The 19,851-nt window shown below is 35.8% G+C and overlaps 2 protein-coding genes across 3 annotated transcripts in view; one reads left to right on the plus strand and one right to left on the minus strand.

The window, feature by feature from the left end:
- The window catches only part of SLC35A1 (solute carrier family 35 member A1), a 49,382-nt gene extending 42,900 nt beyond the window's left edge, over window positions 1-6,482 (plus strand). Inside the window, exon 8 of the mRNA XM_031017032.2 lies at window positions 5,147-6,482. Coding sequence (XP_030872892.1) covers window positions 5,147-5,514 — 368 coding nt within the window. The 3' untranslated portion in view covers window positions 5,515-6,482. The remainder of the gene's footprint in view (window positions 1-5,146) is intronic.
- The window catches only part of RARS2 (arginyl-tRNA synthetase 2, mitochondrial), a 60,632-nt gene that overhangs the window by 14,367 nt on the left and 26,414 nt on the right, over window positions 1-19,851 (minus strand). For both annotated transcript variants that reach the window (XM_006746319.3, XM_081828625.1), the window contains exons 5-8: window positions 17,155-17,252; window positions 13,908-13,963; window positions 11,466-11,549; window positions 8,449-8,525 (exon numbers count right to left, since the gene is read on the minus strand). In XM_006746319.3, coding sequence (XP_006746382.1) covers window positions 8,449-8,525; window positions 11,466-11,549; window positions 13,908-13,963; window positions 17,155-17,252 — 315 coding nt within the window. The remainder of the gene's footprint in view (window positions 1-8,448; window positions 8,526-11,465; window positions 11,550-13,907; window positions 13,964-17,154; window positions 17,253-19,851) is intronic.

Below are 19,851 nucleotides of genomic sequence, written 5' to 3' on the forward strand. Positions count from 1 at the left end.
CTTTCCCTCTCAAAAAAAAAGAAAAAAAAAAAAAGATTTTATTTCACTTACAGGATGAAACATGAATGATAAATTTACTCCCCTCATATTTTTTCCAGAAAGCTATGAAGGTAGCATAAAAGTAATAAAAATTGGCAAATAAATTACCAAAGAAATATGAGGCATCTAAACTGTTATAGTAATATCATCAAAATATCAATGGCAGATAAAGTGATCTTACTGCTGGAGAGTACACTGGGACAATTGTAATGTGGCTTATCCCCACTAGATACTACCAACAAAAGGAACAGGGCATTAAACATCTATGTCAAGGTCAAAATCTTACCTTTCATAGATGGCTTGTGTTAATTAGTGGAATGGCAGAATTAAATGAATAAATATTCCCCCCAAAAGTTAAAGCTACCTAATTTTATTTTTCCTCTTTAAAGCACATTGTGCAGAAAAGAGTTAATATAGCAGACCTGAGACTGCTATCCTTAAAATCTCCTGTTCGCAAGGTTAACCCTTGGCTGGCATCTGGGAACTTGGATTTGGGAAATGTTCCCACCAACCTGAGAGGAGTAGGTCACTGTGCTTAAACTATGAAAACAATATAGTTTATGCTAAATACTTGCTTTCCTTCTGGGAGTTTGGCATTTTGGAACGCGCTAAGCAGAGGGTGCCTACATGATCAAACTCCAATAGAAACTTTGGCATGGAGCATCTGATGAGTTCCCCCGGCAGACAACATTTCATGCATACTGTCCCAGTTTGTTGCAGGAGGACCTGTGTGTACCCTTTGTGACTCCACTAGGAACACACTCTTGGATGCTTGGACCGGGTTTCCAACAGACTTCACCACATGTGCCTTTCCCTTTACTGATGTTGCTTTGCATCCTTTTGCTGTAATAAACCACAGCTGTGAGTACAACTATACATGGAGTCCTGTGAGCCTCTTAATGAGTTACCAAACTTGGCGGTGGTCTTCGGAGACCAGACACACATATCAAAGAAAATTAATTTCCATGTGCTCCTATGAAATAAGTCCAGAATAAGTTAGAAACAGAAAATGATGATTTTGGTAAGGTGTAGGAAAACAGAGAGAGTCACTGTAAGATAGTAAACTGCAGACCTCTTGACTTTTGAATGACCTATCTATCCACTGACAACTGCTCAACAGTCCAGCCTATAGGAATAAAGGCATACATAGGTCTCTAAATGATTTGTGGTTCAAAATCTCTCTCACACACCCAACCACCCACCCACCCATCACACACTCATGTCCACACACCATTTATAAGTAAACATATACAAAATATCCTTATTTTCAAAAAAGGCTTTTTTTTTTTAATTTAGGACTCTAAGCTCAGATAGGCAACATTTAAAAATCTAATATGCATGTGAACTACTGATAAGAGTATTTTTAGAAAAAACTTCCCCAGAATCTTTTCCCTTTCTTAAAACTTAAAATAGAAATAATTAAAACAAAATAAAACCAAACCCTTACTAATACTTGAAGAATCTTGGCATTTCAGCAATTTGTAGTTATAAACCAAACATTACTGAAAATCAACTGACACTATCAAGCAGAACAATGGAAGAGCCTTAATTAGCACTTAACAATCTGCCTGTAAATGCACAAGAGAAAACTATAATTATTAACATTCATCACCATTTTAGAAAAGAAATGCATTTTCCTTCACAAAATAAATACTATGTGCTTCTGAAATTATACAGTTTTAAATTTAGTTACCACAAATGTTTTATGCTTAGAAAGTATGCATTTTGAAGACAGCTTCCTTTTGGGGCTAGATCTAGACACAAAAGGAATAAAAAGGAAATTTTAAGTTTGGATTTAATAGTAAGAATGTGGCTTAAGCAAAATGTTCTTGATGGACGTATTTTTTCTTTTAGTTACCAGAATGCAAAAGTGAGCTTACTTCCATTACGGAATAAACTAAATGTTTAAGACTTTAAAGGTGGGCGCCTGGGTGGCTCAGTTGGTTAAGCGACTGCCTTCAGCTCAGGTCATGATCCTGGAGTCCTGGGATCGAGTCCCGCATCGGGCTCCCTGCTTGGCAGGGAGTCTGCTTCTCCCTCTGACCCTCCTCCCTCTCATGCTCTCTGTCTCTCAAATAAATAAATAAAATCTTAAAAAAAAAAAAAAAGACTTTAAAGGCATATTAACCTATTCACTATTTCTAAATACTGGTATTCCCAAAAAGCTCATGACATTTTATTTCTAATTTAACTGATTAAGATAATTACAGTCAGCTCTAGAGATCATCTGTCCATATGTAAAGAAGTAAGTGCAAACATAAAAATAGTATATAATGCCCTCTTACTCTCTCTTAATCTCTTAAATTTGATTCTAGAATACCATTAGCAACATAGACACAGTTTAATTCTTTGGTACAGGGCTCTAACCCCAAACCTGGTTATTTTTGTCTTAAAACAGAGAATAACTGCTAAGAATGGTTAGCATTACTTAGATACTAAAGACATGGTTAACTGTATATTTGTCTTCTATCTTAAAATGCATTAAATTTTGATCTCATGTTTTAGAAAAAACATAATGAATGCATGATTATAATTCAAACAAACAAGCTCATCGTTAGTTTAATGTTGTTTCTTGATCAGAAATTTCTTATAGAACTGCTGGTTGAGATGAATTTCTAATGTTAAACTAAATATTAAAGAAAGTCAAACAAATTAATATAGTTATAATTTAAAAGATCAATATATTGGTTAACCATAAAATCAGAACTTCCTAGATAAAAAAAAATAGAAATGATTATCAAGTTTCTCCTCATCAGTATATCATTACCACATATAATTAGCATTTTACTGTCTATTCATCTTCTTTCAATATTTGGAATCTATTTTTATTCTATGTTTATAATAATATCCATGATATCTTATCCCTTTATTCAAGGGTGATAATGATTAACTTCTTGTATATATTTATTAGATAATACTACAGTGTTATACATTTCTCGTGCTGAAAAAAAGCTTTTTGCACATTTCAATGGGTTTGATAATTCCTGAGCTATTAACATGTACTCTGGCCTTGCGCAGTATTCCCATCCTTGTTCTAAGAACGCTCAGAGGACAATGGACATTGTAGTAACCCTCAGAAGTATAGGGTTTAGGTAGAAAGGCTAGTGACTTTGGGGAAGATGGTCAAGAGCAATGTAAAGCAGAAAAGCTGCCAAGAGAGAGGAAAGAATTGCTTAGATTGAGGAGGGGATGGGGAAACATTCCCAGGAAAAACAAAAGCTGGGTAGTCACTGGGGTGGTAGTGGGCCCTCTGAGGGAAATGGTTTGCGGTATCCCTACATAGGGAGACTGATTTCTAGGCCTATGGAACTGGGCCACAGAAAGATCTCCCACATGAACTTGGTCATACAAGCAGAGTTATATGCCTCCAGGTCATTATGTAGCCTTGGATACTGGGCACATCAGTCAAGACCAATGTGGACGAAGTCAAGGAAAGGCCTCCATGCCCATCCTGAGATGCACATTAGAGCCTGGGCAACTCTGTGTGATTTGGGAGATGAGAAATCCTTAACAATGACTTAAGTTGACTCTTAAAACCACTCTCAAAAGTATGGCTGGGTTCAGATTTAATTAGGCTTATAATTTAAGAGCTATTTCTTGCATATGAGTATTATAATGAGTAAAATACACACCAACTGTAACAGTCACTTTCTCTGAAGAAAAGTAACATGACCTAACCAAGTCTTGAATTCAAGTCTTTATAAAATAAAAATTTCTAACCGCATAAATAATCCCATATAGGTCTAGAATTGATTTAGTCTTGAATTATTTTAAGTTTGAGAAATTTTTTTGAGAATCTGAAGCTAGGAAAAACATGGTCTCTTGAGGAATAGATACTATTCCACATTTAAAAAAAACGAGAGCAAGTAAATATTGTCATTCATGAATTTGGTGTTTTGATCTTGCCCTATTTTCTACTCACTTTTTTTTTTTTTGCTACAGATATAGGGAAACTCAGGGTCAAACTTCTAATATACTGCTACCTAGTAATATATTATCCTCTGACTTTCTATGTCTTTTTATTAAATGCCCATCACTATAATTACCTCAAATCATTTTGGAAAGGAGAAGGGTAAAAATAATAAATGCTTTCGGGGTCATTTTGAACTTAAGAGAAAATTTATACTATTGTGTTAATATATCATGTTACCTTTATAAATGTCAGTGTTAGGGTACAGTGCTAATGCATACTTTATTGACATAATATTTATCTCTATGAGAGGCTGCTCATATTTTAGAGGCATTTCTATGGTTATCAAAATTCATATTAATAAGCAACATGCAATGAGTCAAGTTCGAAAACCTTCTGTAGCAAAAAAAAAAAGGGGGGGGGGCTGGATTATACATCCTTAAAACAGCGTTAGATGTTATTAAGGTCCATTCAAGTATTTTTTTTTTCCCTTTTTTTGAGAGAGAGAGAGGGAGGGAAAGGGAGAATCTTAAGCAGGCTCCATGCCCAGCACAGAGCCTGATGTGGGGCTAGATCTCACAACCCTGAGATCAAGACCTGAGCTGAAATCAAGAGTCGGATGCTTAACTGACTGAGCCACCCAGGTGCCCCGAAGTCCATTTAAGTAGTAACCTAGGAAAAACCCTGAGAAATTACTTTTAAAAATTATCATTAAAACAGGTAAAAAAGTAAATGATGACATCCATATACTCAGGATTTAGATTTAACATTTGTTAACTTTTTACCATAAGAAATTACTTTTTGAAAGTGGAAAAGCTTTTTGATACATGTTCCAAAGCTTATTATATATGTTTTCCTTGAACCAATACTGTGAATTCTAAACAGCAAATATATTAAGTTACTTAACTTATTAGCTAATTCAGGGAGGACAGACTACTATAAAACCACTCTCTCCGTTTCATGACAACAAAACAGAACAACTAAATAAAAGGTTTTACATGTTGACCAACAGAAGTCCCAAGCCCACACACAATACAGGCAGACATCATGGGAAAAGAATGACTATAGGTACACAGAAAACCAGTAACTAAGCGCTTAAAGCAAAAAATGGAATGCTGTAGAGAAATGACTGTAGGTGTTAAATATTTTCATCACAGAAAAGAAATACTAAAACTATCCTATGATTTCTATATACAGAAACTGAGAAACTGAAACTGGTGGATACGGACTGTGGTGCCATTCAGAGGGAGGCAGGCCACAAACTGCTACTGGATGGCCGGAGCCAAATTCAACAGATACACTGGAAGGTTGAAACTGCGACAAGTAAACTACCAATTGCGTTCCTGGTACAGCAATTTGAGGATGAAAAAAAGGAAAATGTTATGCAAGTAATTACAACCGATGTAAATGAAGGGCCAGAAAGGCATTCTATAATGCCAGTGGAGGGCAGGGCAGTGTGTGTACTGCTGGTGCTGGAACCCTGGGTCTGGCCCTTGGGTTCTTCATCAGTACACTACATGATGAAGTTAGATTCTGGGAATGGTAACGAGTATATCCTACAATAGTTAGTTCTTCCCTGGGGCCATACAACAGGTTTTATATTGTATGACTTCATGATTACAGCTTGAAGTCTGGAATTGTGATGCCTTTGGCTTTGGTTTTCTTTTTCCACATTCCTTTGGCTATTCGGGGTCTTTTGTGGTTCCACACAAATTTTAGGATTGTTTGTTCCAGTTCTGTGAAAAAAAAGTTGATGGTATTTTGATAGGGATTGTGTACACCAAATGTGTAGCTTGCTCCAGGTAGCATAGACATTTTAACAATATTTGTTCTTCCAATCCACGAGCATGGAACGTTTTTCCATTTCTTTGTGTCTTCCTCAATTTCTTTCATGAGTATTCTATAGTTTTCTGAGTACAGATCCTTTGCCTCTTTGGTTAGATTTATTCCTAGCTATCTAATGGTTTTGGGTGCAATTGTAAATGGGATCAACTTCTTAATTTCTCTTTCTTCTGTCTCACTGTCGATATAGAAATGCAACTGATTTCTGTGCACTGATTTTATATCCTGCCACATTACTGAATTCCTGTATGAGTTCTAGCAGTTTTGGGGTGGAGTCTTCTGGGTTTTCCACATAAAGTATCATGTCACCTGCAAAAAGTGAGAGTTTCACTTCTTCTTTGCCGATTTGGATGCCTTTTATTTCCTTTTGTTGTCTGATTGCTGAGGCTAGGACTTCTAGTACTCTGTTGAACAGGAGGGGTGAGAGTAGACATCCCTGCTGTGTTCCTGACCTTAGAGTAAAAGCTCTCAGTTTTTCCCCACTGAGGATGATATTTGCTGTGGGTTTTTCATAGATGGCTTTTATGATATTGAGGTATGTACCCTCCATCCCTACACTGTGAAGAGTTTAAATGGAAGACAGAGAAAGGGACAAGAAGACCTGTAAGATCAAATTCATTCAAAATTTAACCACAAGGCATGCTGTTTGGGGTTGGCAATAAAAGATTAGGAAAACATGGTCCTTCCTCTCAAAAAGCTTACAACTAAGTAAAATTTGACAAGGGAAAAACCAGGGATCCAATCAAAGTACGGGTTTTCTTTTAGGAACAGGCTTAAAATCATTTATTAATATGTGCCTAAAGCTCAAAAAAAAAAAATTCCTCATTTATGGTACACGTTTTTGTTGAAAGTAATCCACAATGACAACTATAATTTTAAAATGAAAACTAAGTCTGCAAAAATTAGCACAAAGATAAAATAACCTGGAGGCTGCCACTTTAGGCTCTGCATTTTTTTTCTGTCCTGCAAAGGAAGGAGGAAGAGAGCCAGTTAGCAACCTAATAGATTTCTATCTTTTATTTCGAACAGTAAGTTGGGTGTATTTGACTTGCTCTCTTTTGTTTATAAATGCTGCTTCCCTATGAACCTTTTAGGCAAAAGAACACTTATGAAGGCAATGCCACTGTTCCTTGAGGTTTCAGTTATTCATAGAAGTACCCTGCCCTTGTTCCTTCCTTACATGCATCAATCAATTAACAACCTCTATATATAACCTCTATCTATATAGATGTATAATCTCCCACTTTTTGAGTCCCAAAAGCCTGGAGATTTGTAGTACACTGAATAGAAGCATACATTTAAGTTTCTATGGAGTTTGAGGACAGACTTTACTAAAATATTTAAAATATTACGAGCAACAAAGACTTGCTATTTTCAGGATTAAATAAAACCTTTGAGGTGGGGTGGGAGAAAGAGGAAAATAGGAACTCTCATATGAAGTTGTACAATAAATTCTTAAAAATGTTCCCCTAATGGTATAAGATCTCCGAGCAGGTATTTGTACTTTCTGTGGCATGGGTAGACGCTGTGGGCCCAGAGCTGAAGAAAGGTTCACTAAGCTTGTGGTAAAAAAATACTTGCCATTATTCCAAGTTTTAAAAAATTATACAATAAAAATTCCAGGCACTAAGGTGGCATGCTTTACTTACAACCATGAAGAATTATTAATATAGAAACTCTTGCCTATCAATAAAACTCAATGGAAAAAAGAAAAAAAAAATCTTTTGGTTAATATTCTAAATCAAAATGTACTGGACTCGGGAGGAAATTACAAACCCTTAAAGGTCTTTAAGAATTGCCAAGTGATTTTTGTTAAATTTAACTGCAAAGCCGCAGGAGAAAAATCACTTGTCAAAAAGGAAAATGATGAAGCGTTCTTGATAGCGTTGGCTAGAGAAGTAAAACATTATTTTGCCAAGTGCTCGTCCTCACACACAGGTGTAACAGCTTTGGTCTCTCCCCGGAATGGCACCTACACAGCTGGTACTGTATCGGGGTTTCTTCTTGTGAGGCCCAGAGGCCCAAAAACAGCAGAGAACTAGGACGATGAAAAGGAAACACATCCCTGGAGATTAAGTGGACAAGAAGACCTTTACTAATGAACTCCAGGAAAAACTGACGACAGAGAATCAAAGTACCCAAGGACTAAATGAGGCAGAAAAGGAAGGCGTTCACACTGGGCAAAAGCCAGGAAAAGGAGCCAAAAGATAGAAATGAAAAAAAAGCACACACAAATTCAGAGAAACACATGTACTTCCCCCACAGTAAAACAAGAGGAAAAAAGTATATACTCATGTTTTTCAAGTCTAAATGAATTATACTTATTGCCATAGACGGCTGCAGTTACGTAGCAACTGACAAAAAAATTAGAGAAATTTCTGTATTGAATCTGTTATCTCATGTGTTTATTCTAAGACAACTCTATACCTAGAGAAATACTGTCCCAAATCAACTAAAACAGAAATAAAAGAAACACTTGGATATGAAAACAAAAAGAACTCCCTAGTAAACTAAAAGCAACATTTTCAATTTTTTTGGTTCCTCGTTTTAAGGAATATTTTTTAAAACCTCTGGGATTAAAAATTAATCCAAGCTGCATAGTACTCTGAAAAAAAATAAGTTGAAGCATTTTCTACTATTGTTTCTTGCCAACTTACTTCAAAGAGATGCTGTAAAGGATTGGACTGAAGTTTTTCTTCATAGCCAAAGAGTTGGAAGCCAGTTCCCAGAAGACCTACCACAATAATCCGTAAATTAAAAAATTACAAAATGGAACAGTAGAGAACAGTCATGGCAAGGAACAGGTATAGTTGTATCAAAAGATCAAGCTCTCATAATTACGTGTCCTGAGAGCACTGCAAACACATGCTATCATCTTCGGCTACCCCATAAACTCACGTAAGTTAAATTCAATGTACTGAATCACAAATTCACTATATTGAACAGATCACTGCAACTAACTTCACAGACACCAATAGATTATGAACTCACAAAAAGCAGCGTCTAGGACTAACTTGTCTTTGTACTAACAGTGCCTAACACTTCCCTAGCAGGTATAATAAAACAAGCATAACAAAACAGCTATCCTGGGGAAGGACAGCATGATGCTAGAAACTGGATGCTTAAAATTTGTGAAAAACTGATGGGAAGTGATTTCAGAACTTTCTTTTTAAACTTGTAGGTGTTAAAATAAAACAAAGGTAGAAATTGGCTTGGTGTTATAATATTAGCTCTTAAACCAATGACTGAAGGAAAACAATAAAAGATATAAAAGATAAAACTCAAAACATACCTGATTACCTCTCCCATTCAAGGTGACCAATCAACAAAATTCTTTTTTGTCTGGCTATATATATACACATATATATATATTTTTAGAAGATTTTATTTATTTTTTGACAGAGAGACAGCGAGAGAGGGAACACAAGCAGGGGGAGTGGGAGAGGGAGAAGCAGGCTTCCCGCTGAGCAGGGAGCCCAATGCGGGACTCGATCCCAGGACGCTGGGATCATGACCTGAGCCGAAGGCAGACGCTTAATGCCTGAGCCACCCAGGCGCCCCTATCTGGCCATATATTTGTCTTTTATTTGTCAATGATTTTTTTTTTTTGCCTTTGATGATAAGTTCAGCATTCAGGGTTAGTGTTAATTTGAACCTTAATTTTTTTTTTAATACTAATTGAGGTAATAGACTGAATACTTAAATTCTTAAGATATTTTGGCTAAAAGATGATCACAGTTTTAGTTTGAAAGGATATATGCAGCCTGGGGTCAAGAGCAATAAAGGGTGGTTTAATTATTTTAAAAACCAATCTGTTTCTACGACTGTATCAATTACTAAGCTTCAGATCTAAATTGTCAGGGGGCCTTGCTGACGAATATTTTTCTACAGAGGTTCAGCAGAAAGTGGGATGCTACTGAACATGAAGATATAAAATATTTTGGCGCTTTAGACAGAAGGATGACTGAAAAATGTTACCAGCCCTATTCACTTTAAGCAAAAGCAAATGTGATTATGATTCAGGGTCTTGGGAGCAGGATGTGGAAAGATGCCCAGAGTGTCTAAAAAATGGAAATAGGAAAAGTAAAGGCCAATCTCCATTTAACATTCAACCTAATATATTTTCAAAAACTAATTTTGTGCTCAGAAACTATTTGCCAACTTTCCATAGGAGATCGGTGAAACAGCCCAAATTAAAACTCTTCAACAATGATGGTTATAATGGAAATGGTGACAGATCATTAACCATACCAATCCTTTAGAGAAACATTGCAGTAATAAAGTCCTGTAGCTAAAATTAAAGAATACCATAATCACCATATTTGCAAATGCCTGTGAAATGCATAAAGCAGTTAAACTAATGTAAAGTGGATGCCATCTATTAAATCTGACTGTTGAGCCTCGAGCCTAAACCTCTGACTACCAGCTGTTGTGAACTGCAGGTGGATCCTTAAAATGCAAGGCATGTTTTCTGATTCCCCCACAATGAATACTAATGGCACTGATAATTGGCTCAAGTTCTACCCTTTTAAGAGTCTAAAAGAGATTTTTATTAACTGAAATGAAAGAGAAGGTCATGATAAATCTGTCTTTTGGAAATTTTGATTTCATTTCACTGGATATGATAGAACATAATAGTATCAGTGAACTTTAGAACTGGCAGTGCATGCTGTACTTTATAGAAGCTTTAAAATATTATCTAGCCTTTCTTTTGGATCAGTACCATAAAATAACTTCCCAGGACAGATTCATTCATCACTCTTAGTGCTTCTTATGTGCCAAGCACTATGGACACAAAAATAATGAAGACACAGTCCATGCCTTTTATCACCTAGCAGGGGAGAGAAGCACACAAATAAGAACAGACTACAGTGAGCAAATTTGAGTAGAGCTGGATACTAGGAACATCGTGATGGGAGATGGAGGCAAGGGTCTATCTGTGGGACACTGGGGCTGGATCTTAAAACACACACAGTAGTTGCCAGAGGTTTTTAAGGGCTTGCATTTCACATGCTACCAGTACTTCACTACCATAGCAACTTTATTTTATCTTGCCCTTCCTTGATTACTGGTGTTATTATGAGCAAGGAACGGTTCCGAGTAAACTCATGACATTAGAGGTAATTTATGGCATTTAACTGTTTGGGTCTTACTCCTTTCTTCCTCTCTTTTCTTTTTGACCCCCTGCCACCGTACAATTTAAGAAGGAGCCAAGTATTCCACTTTCTTTTTCCTCCATGCCACTGGCTCAGGGTGTAACAGATAACCCTCCATGTATGATGGCCCAGGGAGGCTGGACTTCACTTGTTCTAAAACTGGCAGGGCTGCAGTTAAGAAGGGTATATATAGCTAGACTTACTGTTTCCTGGTACATTCACTTCTGCATTTGACAAATGTAAGCTACTTTCCTTTAATAAAACCACAAAAACCTGTATTTTTCAGGTATTGCTCTGAATGTGTGAAGTTTTCTCCCTCAAACTTATTTGTGTGGTGAGAATTATTCTAACAAATAGAATACAAGCTTTATGCAAAGAGCCATTAGGAAAAAAAAAGGTAGGAGGCACTAACTCTATCCATTGGATTCTGCCTATAATCTGTCGTGATCAAGTAACATAATATTAAAAGCAATTAAACTTAACAGTGAAATGAAAGATCAAATCTCAGACTTACTTACCAAACTGCATGCCCCAATCTCCAAGATAATTTATTCTGGTTACTTGATGTCCTAAAGCTTCTTTGAGATTTGCTATAAAATTTCCTAGTAATCAACAAAATATACCGTTTCTCATTCTTGTTATCCATTTTGGCATAAGAACCATGTGCTTCTCTATTATCAAAGCATAACACAGAAAATTTTTTTTGACAAAATTTACCAACTCCATTTTTTTTTTTACTAAAATATTCATTATGGTGTTTTCATCTACGTTATGGAAAGGGAGTAGAGAATTATTTTGGGGGCAGTTAGTTATTCCAAAGAATCTCACAATTTTCGTAAGAACAGATTTTTCAGCAACATCAATGGGAGTTGGGAACACATGTTAGAATAACTGCAATTCCAAAGACAGAAAATAATAGAATCTCAGTAATTAACAAGAAATATGGGTATGCCCTAAAGAGCCTGAGCCATACTGTTTTTTTTTTTTCTCAATAGCTCATTCATTCTTCCTTCTTTCAATCACTGAAGTCCATCTCCTCATGCCTGCTCCCTAAGAGCACCCGGTAGTCCACGAACTTCATCTTCCTATACTGCTGACACTGGTCTGACACTCAACATCTACTCCACTCTCCCAGTGTGCCCTCACCCGCTGCAGAGACTGGAAGCCTAAAAATTACATTTCCCAGAACCTTCTGCAGTTACGGTTTCAGAAGTCATTTATGTTTGGGCATTCAGATACACTTTGCATGAGACTTAGAAGGCCGAAATGAGGTTAAAGGGGATCTACTTCTATTTTTTTCTGACAAGCACAGCTGTGGAGGCTTTTTTTTTTTTTTTTTGGTGGCATCACTGAGAGAGAGCACAGTGTCCTGTCATATGACCTCCAAGGGAACTGAAAGGGTATGGGGCTGCCTCTTTTCCTAATATGAATTCTAGAAGGCATCACAGGACTAAGGGCAGCTTCCTGTGACAGTGCTAGCACGGTTGCCACTGGAAGGCACCACAGAAAAGGCAGAAGCTCCCTTGATGACCAAGCTCTATGGTATGATTTTGGGAGTCACTTACGTTACTTAATCCAAAACTTCTTCAGCACTTCCAACAACTCTGCAAACTATTCAATATCCTGTAATAAATCTTTGCCTGCTTTTACAAGAGTGGATTTAGTATTCTGCAAATAATCCTTCACCAATATGCATATCTGACTTAAATTACTGCAGCTACTCTTCCAGCTTCCCTACTTCTAGACTTTCCCAGTCTACATAGTTCCAACAGCAACCTTCTTCAGCTGCTACTCAGACTGTATTCTTATTTTTAATTAGCACCTTATTATCTTGCAAACCAACCAAATGACAAACCTAGGCTTTTGGAATGATTTTGGAAAAGTTACTTTTGGTATATGAGTTTCCATAGACCACAGTTAACAGTGTCTACCAAATAGGGTTGTTGTGAAATTAATTGAGCTAATACATGAAAACACTGAACACAGTAAATGAATTCTCAATATTATCTCTTCCTGGTTCAAAATTTTCCTTAACAACTTTCAAACAACTTTATTACGCTCTGGCATCATTTACTCACTCCTACGGTTTTGACCTGAGTAGGTAGCTTTTCATATACAGTATATTTTTTATATTCTTTTTAAAATCAAGTCCTGTCATTTCCTCTCTTAAAATGCCCCACGAGATCTTTCCAACAATGACAGGTGACTCCAATATAATAATGATCTATGCCACAAATTTCGGGTTGCTCCAATTCTTAAAAGTATTCAAATGACAGGTTACATAATTCTCCTTCAAGCATGCAATAGACAGATTTGCATACCAGAAGACAGAATGGATGAGATAAACTTCAAAGTCTCTTCCAATTCTAACTGCAGGTTTTAAATTGGGCTACTGCATAATGTTGTTTTAAACAAATGAAAATCTTAGCATATACATATACACTGAAGCATTACAACTATCAAGTACAATAGCAATCTTTCTTAGAACAGTCTTATTTCAATTTCCAGTCTTGAATGCTGCAGTTAGTACTCAAATGATTGAGATTGAGCTTTTTTTTTAACTGAGATACAATTAATATATAATACCATTTCTTTTTTAAACCAAAGTATATGAACAAAAAACCTGGGGGGATTATCATTCCCAAATAGCTATTTTCATTTTTGCATCTTTCAGATCTTTTCGATATGCATACATATTTTTAAAAAGTTAAAATTATTAACAAACCTAACAGTTAAAATCAGTTTCTGAGTTAATCTTTTGGTTTTGAAACAAATTTCTTTTTTTTACTTCTAAGACAATTTTTCCCATTTTATGTAATATTTAATTAGCATCAAGCTCATATAAATTTGAACTTTGTTTTTTGTCTTACTGTTATTTAAGCATTAAACCATTAGAATGCATTATAAAATACTGCCCCAAAGTCATATTTAGTATTTTCTGTGAAGCTAATGACACTTACCTATGATGGTAGAACGCAAATGTCCAACGTGAAATTTTTTGGCAACGTTAGGTGAACTGCAAATAATTGCAAAAGTTTATTTCTATTCTAAGAACAAGAGTTCTAAAATGAACTAGGTCATGCCTCTACAGTTTAACACAGTTGGGGATTAAGGCCTTTGGTAATTTAGGGCACAGATAAATGAAAAATTAGAAAATTTAGAGCAAAGATAAATTAGAACTCAGAAAGAATCATCCTTAGTGAAATTGATCCTGTCACTCATGTGGTAGTACCATACACAGAAATGGCACGCTTAGGAAGCAGATACATTTAAGGATTGATAAAAAGGATGAAGAAATTCAGAGATACTGTTTTGACACAAAAACAATGCAGATTATTGGGAATTAAATTTCGTGTACCAGTTGCAAACCCTTTATCCTCTTAAAAATTACTGACCCCAAAGAAATTTTGTTTATATGGGTATTATCTCTCAAAAGTTGTAATCAATAATTTAACAATAGCAAATGTTTCTAGAGGACTACATTACCTGACAGGCACAGTTTCATGCACTTTACATGCATTAACCCACTTAATACTCGTAAGAGTTGTGAGCTAAGATACTCTTTATCTCTTACTTTACAGATGAGGGAATTGAGGCAACAAGGAAAAAGGATAATGAAGCAAATGTGGCAATATCTTGACGACTCTTGAATCTGGGTGAGAAGGATATGGGACTTAATTATACTGTTGTGTTTTGTGTATGTTTGAAAATTTCACAAGTTTCTCAATATTAAAAAAAAATTAACTTGAACACAGTTGGATAAAGTGGTAAAATGAGAGCTTAATTTTGATCTGTTTCTAAAATCTTATATAAAGGGTATTACAATTTAAATACTTGATTCTACATTAATATGTGCACAATTGTGAAATTATGACACTACAAGAATGTTCATTTAATTATTATTTAGAAAGAAAGCAAATGTCCTTCCATAGGTTAAAAAATAAGGAATCTTCCACTTCCCACCAAGACAGATTAACAAGGATTGGATTTACCCTTCTGCCTTAAAGAACCAGAAAACCAGAAAAATATATGAAACACTAGTTTTATAAACAGGACAGTGAAGGACTGTGATCCCTGACAAAATGAGAGCAAACAAGTTGACCCCTAGCAAATTAAACAGCAAATTTGTGAGCTAAAGCAGAGAAATCTACAGCATGGAATGTTTGTATTAGAAAAGAAGAAAGGTTTCAACCAGTAAGTAACTTAAGGTTCTCCTTTAAGAAACTAGAAAAGGAGGACCAAAGTAAGCAGAATAAAGTTGATTTTATTTATTTTAATTTAAATTATTCATGGTAATAGATGTTTTTATTTAAATTCAATTAGCCAACATATAGTACATCAGTCTCAGATGTAGTGTTCAACAATTTATCAGTTGTGTATAACACCCAGTGCTCATTACCTCATGCCCTCCTTAATGCCCATCACCCAATTACCCCACCCTCCCCACCCTACCCCCCCACCTACCCGCCCTCCAGCAACCCTGTTTCCTATAGTTAAGAGTCTCTTATGGTTTTTCTCCCTCTCTGATGACTTCCCATTCAGTTTTCCCTCCCTTCCCCTATGATCCTCTATGCTGTTTCCTATAAAGTTGATTTTTTAAAAAATGACAATAAAATACTATGAAATAAAAATAATAAGCCAGCTGGAGAGACACTGGGGAGAGAGAGAGATGCCCAGCCAGCCTTCAGATAAGCTGCCAAATAAATGAGTCACCTTGATTTCTAGCCCCAGTACAGTCCCTAGATGACCAGAGCTACACATGATAACATGCAAGTCAAAGAACCACTGAGCTCAGCCATCCCTGATTTCGTGATCTACGGAGTCATGAACATTAAAATGGTTGTTTCAAGACACTAATCATGAGTTGACACACTTTTCCTTAAAGAATCAGACAGTAAATATTTTGGCTTGCAGGCCACCTGATCTCTATCTCAACTATTCCATTCAATTCTACTTAGCTGCTATTGTAGTATGAAAGCAGCCACTGCAGACAACATGTAAATGAAGTGCAAGCCTATGTTCCAATAAAACTTTATTTACAAAAACATGTGGCAGCTTGGATTTTGTCCACGGGCTGAACTTTGCCAATTCCTATATTAAATTTTAGAGTAGCTTGTTACACAACTTTCTTTGAGGGAAAATGGCAGGCAACTTTGAGAGACTGCCTTAGTGCCATTCCTCCCTGGTGTGAAGATGACCTCATGAAGTCCCTCTGCTGTGATACAACTAATGTTTAAACTCAACTTAAAACATCATGATTGGGGTGTACTGGTATTATGAGATTTATTCAATATTTGTTTACTTCACAGGCGCATGAGTTTACTCACCAATCAGTCCTTATCATAAACAAACAAGTTTACTGAATCTCAGAGAGTCTGTCTTTTTTAAGAGTGGCAGAGACCGTGTAAAGTGTGGAATCCATAAAACATACTCTTGCCTCTGGTTATCTAGGTTAACTAAGTTTGTTACCATAATAAATTATAATAAAGAATTAGGAAACCTGAATAATTCCCTCATCCATTTTTTTAAATTCTCCACAGGAATATATAGTTAAGAAAACAAAAGTGTATAGCAAGTTCTAACTTTCCAAGTGGGAAAACAGTTCATCAAGACTCTTTCACTTTTAGGAAGGCAAATACAATGAAATACAGTATCTCTGATCTTTTCCATGAGCTGTCAACTGGTCAGCTATACTCTGAAAGTGTTCCCTTTCTATTTTGGTTACCTAAAAACAGTTCAAAAATTAGATGGATGTAATGACAGCACATCAGAAAGTTATTATGAGGATTATTTAGAGGCATACTAAAACTTCACACTATTTTTCTGGTAATTTTTAAAAATATACATTAGAAATACTTACAAGGCTTTGTTCTCTGGTTATCGCATCACTTTAAAATTCTTAATATGGTAGTAACCATTACCTCGGCTTTAAGAGTCTACTAAAATGGAAGGACTATTTCTTCTAAAAAAAAAAGTTAACTACTGAATACTTAATTAAAAAAAACCCATAATCATCAGACTTTTCTTATTGGAGTCCAAAATTTTTATTCATGGCACAGTGATCAATTCACTGTAATATTAAGAAAATAATAAACTGGTTTTCTATTTTTCCATGTGTAATTTCCTGAGGCCCCAGATGATAATGGTAAAACACTTACCTGCCCAGCTACCTTGATTAAACAACACCTAAGATGAGTAAGCACTCACCTGAATTCAACCACAATCTTCTTCTGGGGAAGACCAGAGAAAAGCTCACTTTTTAATCCATATTTTGAGCCATCGTTGATTACTTGTTGTAGTACTGTCTGAAAAGTAAAAGGCATGGAATTTAATGACAGGGAAAAAAATTACAATTTTCTTAATTACTTTGTTTGCACATTCTAATTTACAGAACTGAGAATTTCACAGCATTGTCAGCACCTACCACCTTCTGTTGCTAATGGTAGTCAGAACAGTAATGGCCACAACTAATATCTCTGGGGGCTCAGTGCCCTTCTTATACATCACATATATTCATTCATCCAGGAACCAATGATATAGATCTTTCACAGATAAAGAAACTGAATTTTAGAGAGGTTAAATAACTGCCGAAAGTCCCACAGCAAACAGTAACACCAAAACCAGAAGGAGCATCTAATATTTATTGAATGCGTACTATGTGCCGGGCACTGTTCTGAGCATCTCCTATGTATTAACTCATTTAACCCTCACAACAACCCTAGGAGGTAAGTATTATTTTTACAAATGAGGAAAGAGAAGCAAAGAGAAGTTAAATAACTTACCCACGGTCACACTATTAGGTCATGAAGCAAAACCTTTTTCACTCCATAGCTAATGTGTTAACTACTGCACGCTGCTGCTACTTTTGTAATACTAAGGATCACAAGAAATGGTAAGAAACAAATACAAAACTGTAATTCAAACGCCTACTGGCTACATAAGAAACAAGGAAACCTCACAGAAAGAACCGAAACATATTCCAGGTTCATTTTTAGAAATGTACACAGAACTATTATATGGTTCACAGAATTCATACTTCGTTTTTTGCTTATGGTGTGATGCATTTATTTATAAATGTATTTATTTTTTAGTGTAGGGGTTTGAATTTACTGTGATAGGCTATTTACTCTTGTATTGGTTTTGCTTCACAAACTGGATTCTGAGTCCTAAATACGTAGTTTACCATGTGAAGAATTTTACCATCACAAGAGTTGGTTAAAATGGTCACTTAATGGAAAAGGCACACAAAGCAGCAGGAGGGAGCAAAGCAATACTTTTAAGAATCATCTACAAAGTGCTAGGTTAAAGTCCAGATGCTTTTATGTTATCTTTAAGCCTCACAATCTTAAAAATGGACATTTCCCATTTAACAGATGTAAAAACTAAGGTTCAGAAACAGTATGTATTTGCACAAGGACACAGAAGAAATAGTATTTTCAAACATCAGCTTAGCTGGTCACTACTCTTCTCCTTGCAACCACCCTCCCTCCTTGGCTGTTACGGTATCACACTCTACTGACTTTTGCTTCTCAGTTTCCTCTGCAGGCTCCTCTTCCACTGCCTGGATCCTGCTTGAATCCACAACCCTGATAATTAGGAGTGGCATGCACCACTGACTGAGCCAGCCAGGTGCCCCAGATACAGTCTTTACCTTTAGCCCAATTCAAGATTACCTCTTCACTCCTCAAGAAAGACTTATGTGTACGTTGCTTTACACTGGACTGCAACTTATACACGCCTCCATTATATCCTTCATCACATTATCATATCCACTACAGATTACACTGTGATATTATTTTTTATGCTTTTCTTTTAGATCATAAGCTCCTTGGGGGCAGAATCCATGCCACGTATCTTTAGATTTCAGTAATATAGTCCCTGGCAAATAATAAGCAGAAAGCTTATTAAATTAGTGGGAACACAAAAGTTTTAAACTATAGAATGTCAATCAGCTAGTAAAGTTGCTTGATATTCCAAAAGACAAATAAGCTAGAGGCCCATCTATTCATCAATAGGTACGTTAAATTGTAAGATGCTCTTATAAGGACTTCTAAGGAAGCTACTATACCTCTTTGTTCTTTGATCAATACTTGAAAAGTGTTTAATCATTCATTTCTTCCATGTGTTCAGCCACTTGGCACATGTGACTTGAATGCATCTATTGCCTTCTGGCATAAGCTCAGTTAGCAAAATAATGAGCAGAATCAGAGCCATTTAAATTAGTATCTCTTTTCCTCTTTTTCCCAAAGTTTTAATAGAGCATGCAAAGTTGAATTTGGCAAATAAAAAATACATGCGTACATATTAAATAAAAATGAAGTTATCCATTGTGTACTTTTAAGGCACACCTAAAAAACAGGATTTTTTTTTTTTTCACAATATGTTGCAAATTTATAATATTTTACAGGGTTAAATAATTCATATTTCTCTTAAATTTGTATTTACTTAGGTTTAGATAAAACTTTCATGAAGCGTAATACTGATTGTTGCTTTACATTGGTAACTAGATGGAAATTAAATGCAAAATTGTGATGAGTTTTACTTTTATAAAATATTTGATAAAATTTAATCAACATTTTTAAAATTAAAAATTTTGGCCTTATTTAATATTTTTTATTTAAAACTGATATTCCTAACTACTTCTTTTTTTTTTTTAAATGTAATTCTATTTATTTATTTTTTTAATCTTATGTTAATCCCCATACATTACATCATTAGTTCTAGATGAAGTGTTCCATGATTCATTGTTTGTGCATAACACCCAGTGCTCCATGCAGAATGTGCCCTCTTTAATACCCACCACCAGGCCAACCCATCCTCCCACCCCCCTCCCCTCTAGAACCCTCAGTTTGTTTTTCAGAGTCCATCGTCTCTCATGGTTCGTCCACCCCTCCGATTTCCCCC

The sequence above is a fragment of the Leptonychotes weddellii genome, chromosome 8 (assembly GCF_054177405.1).
Source record: "Leptonychotes weddellii isolate Sample4059 chromosome 8, ASM5417740v2, whole genome shotgun sequence".
Lineage (NCBI taxonomy): Eukaryota > Metazoa > Chordata > Mammalia > Carnivora > Phocidae > Leptonychotes > Leptonychotes weddellii.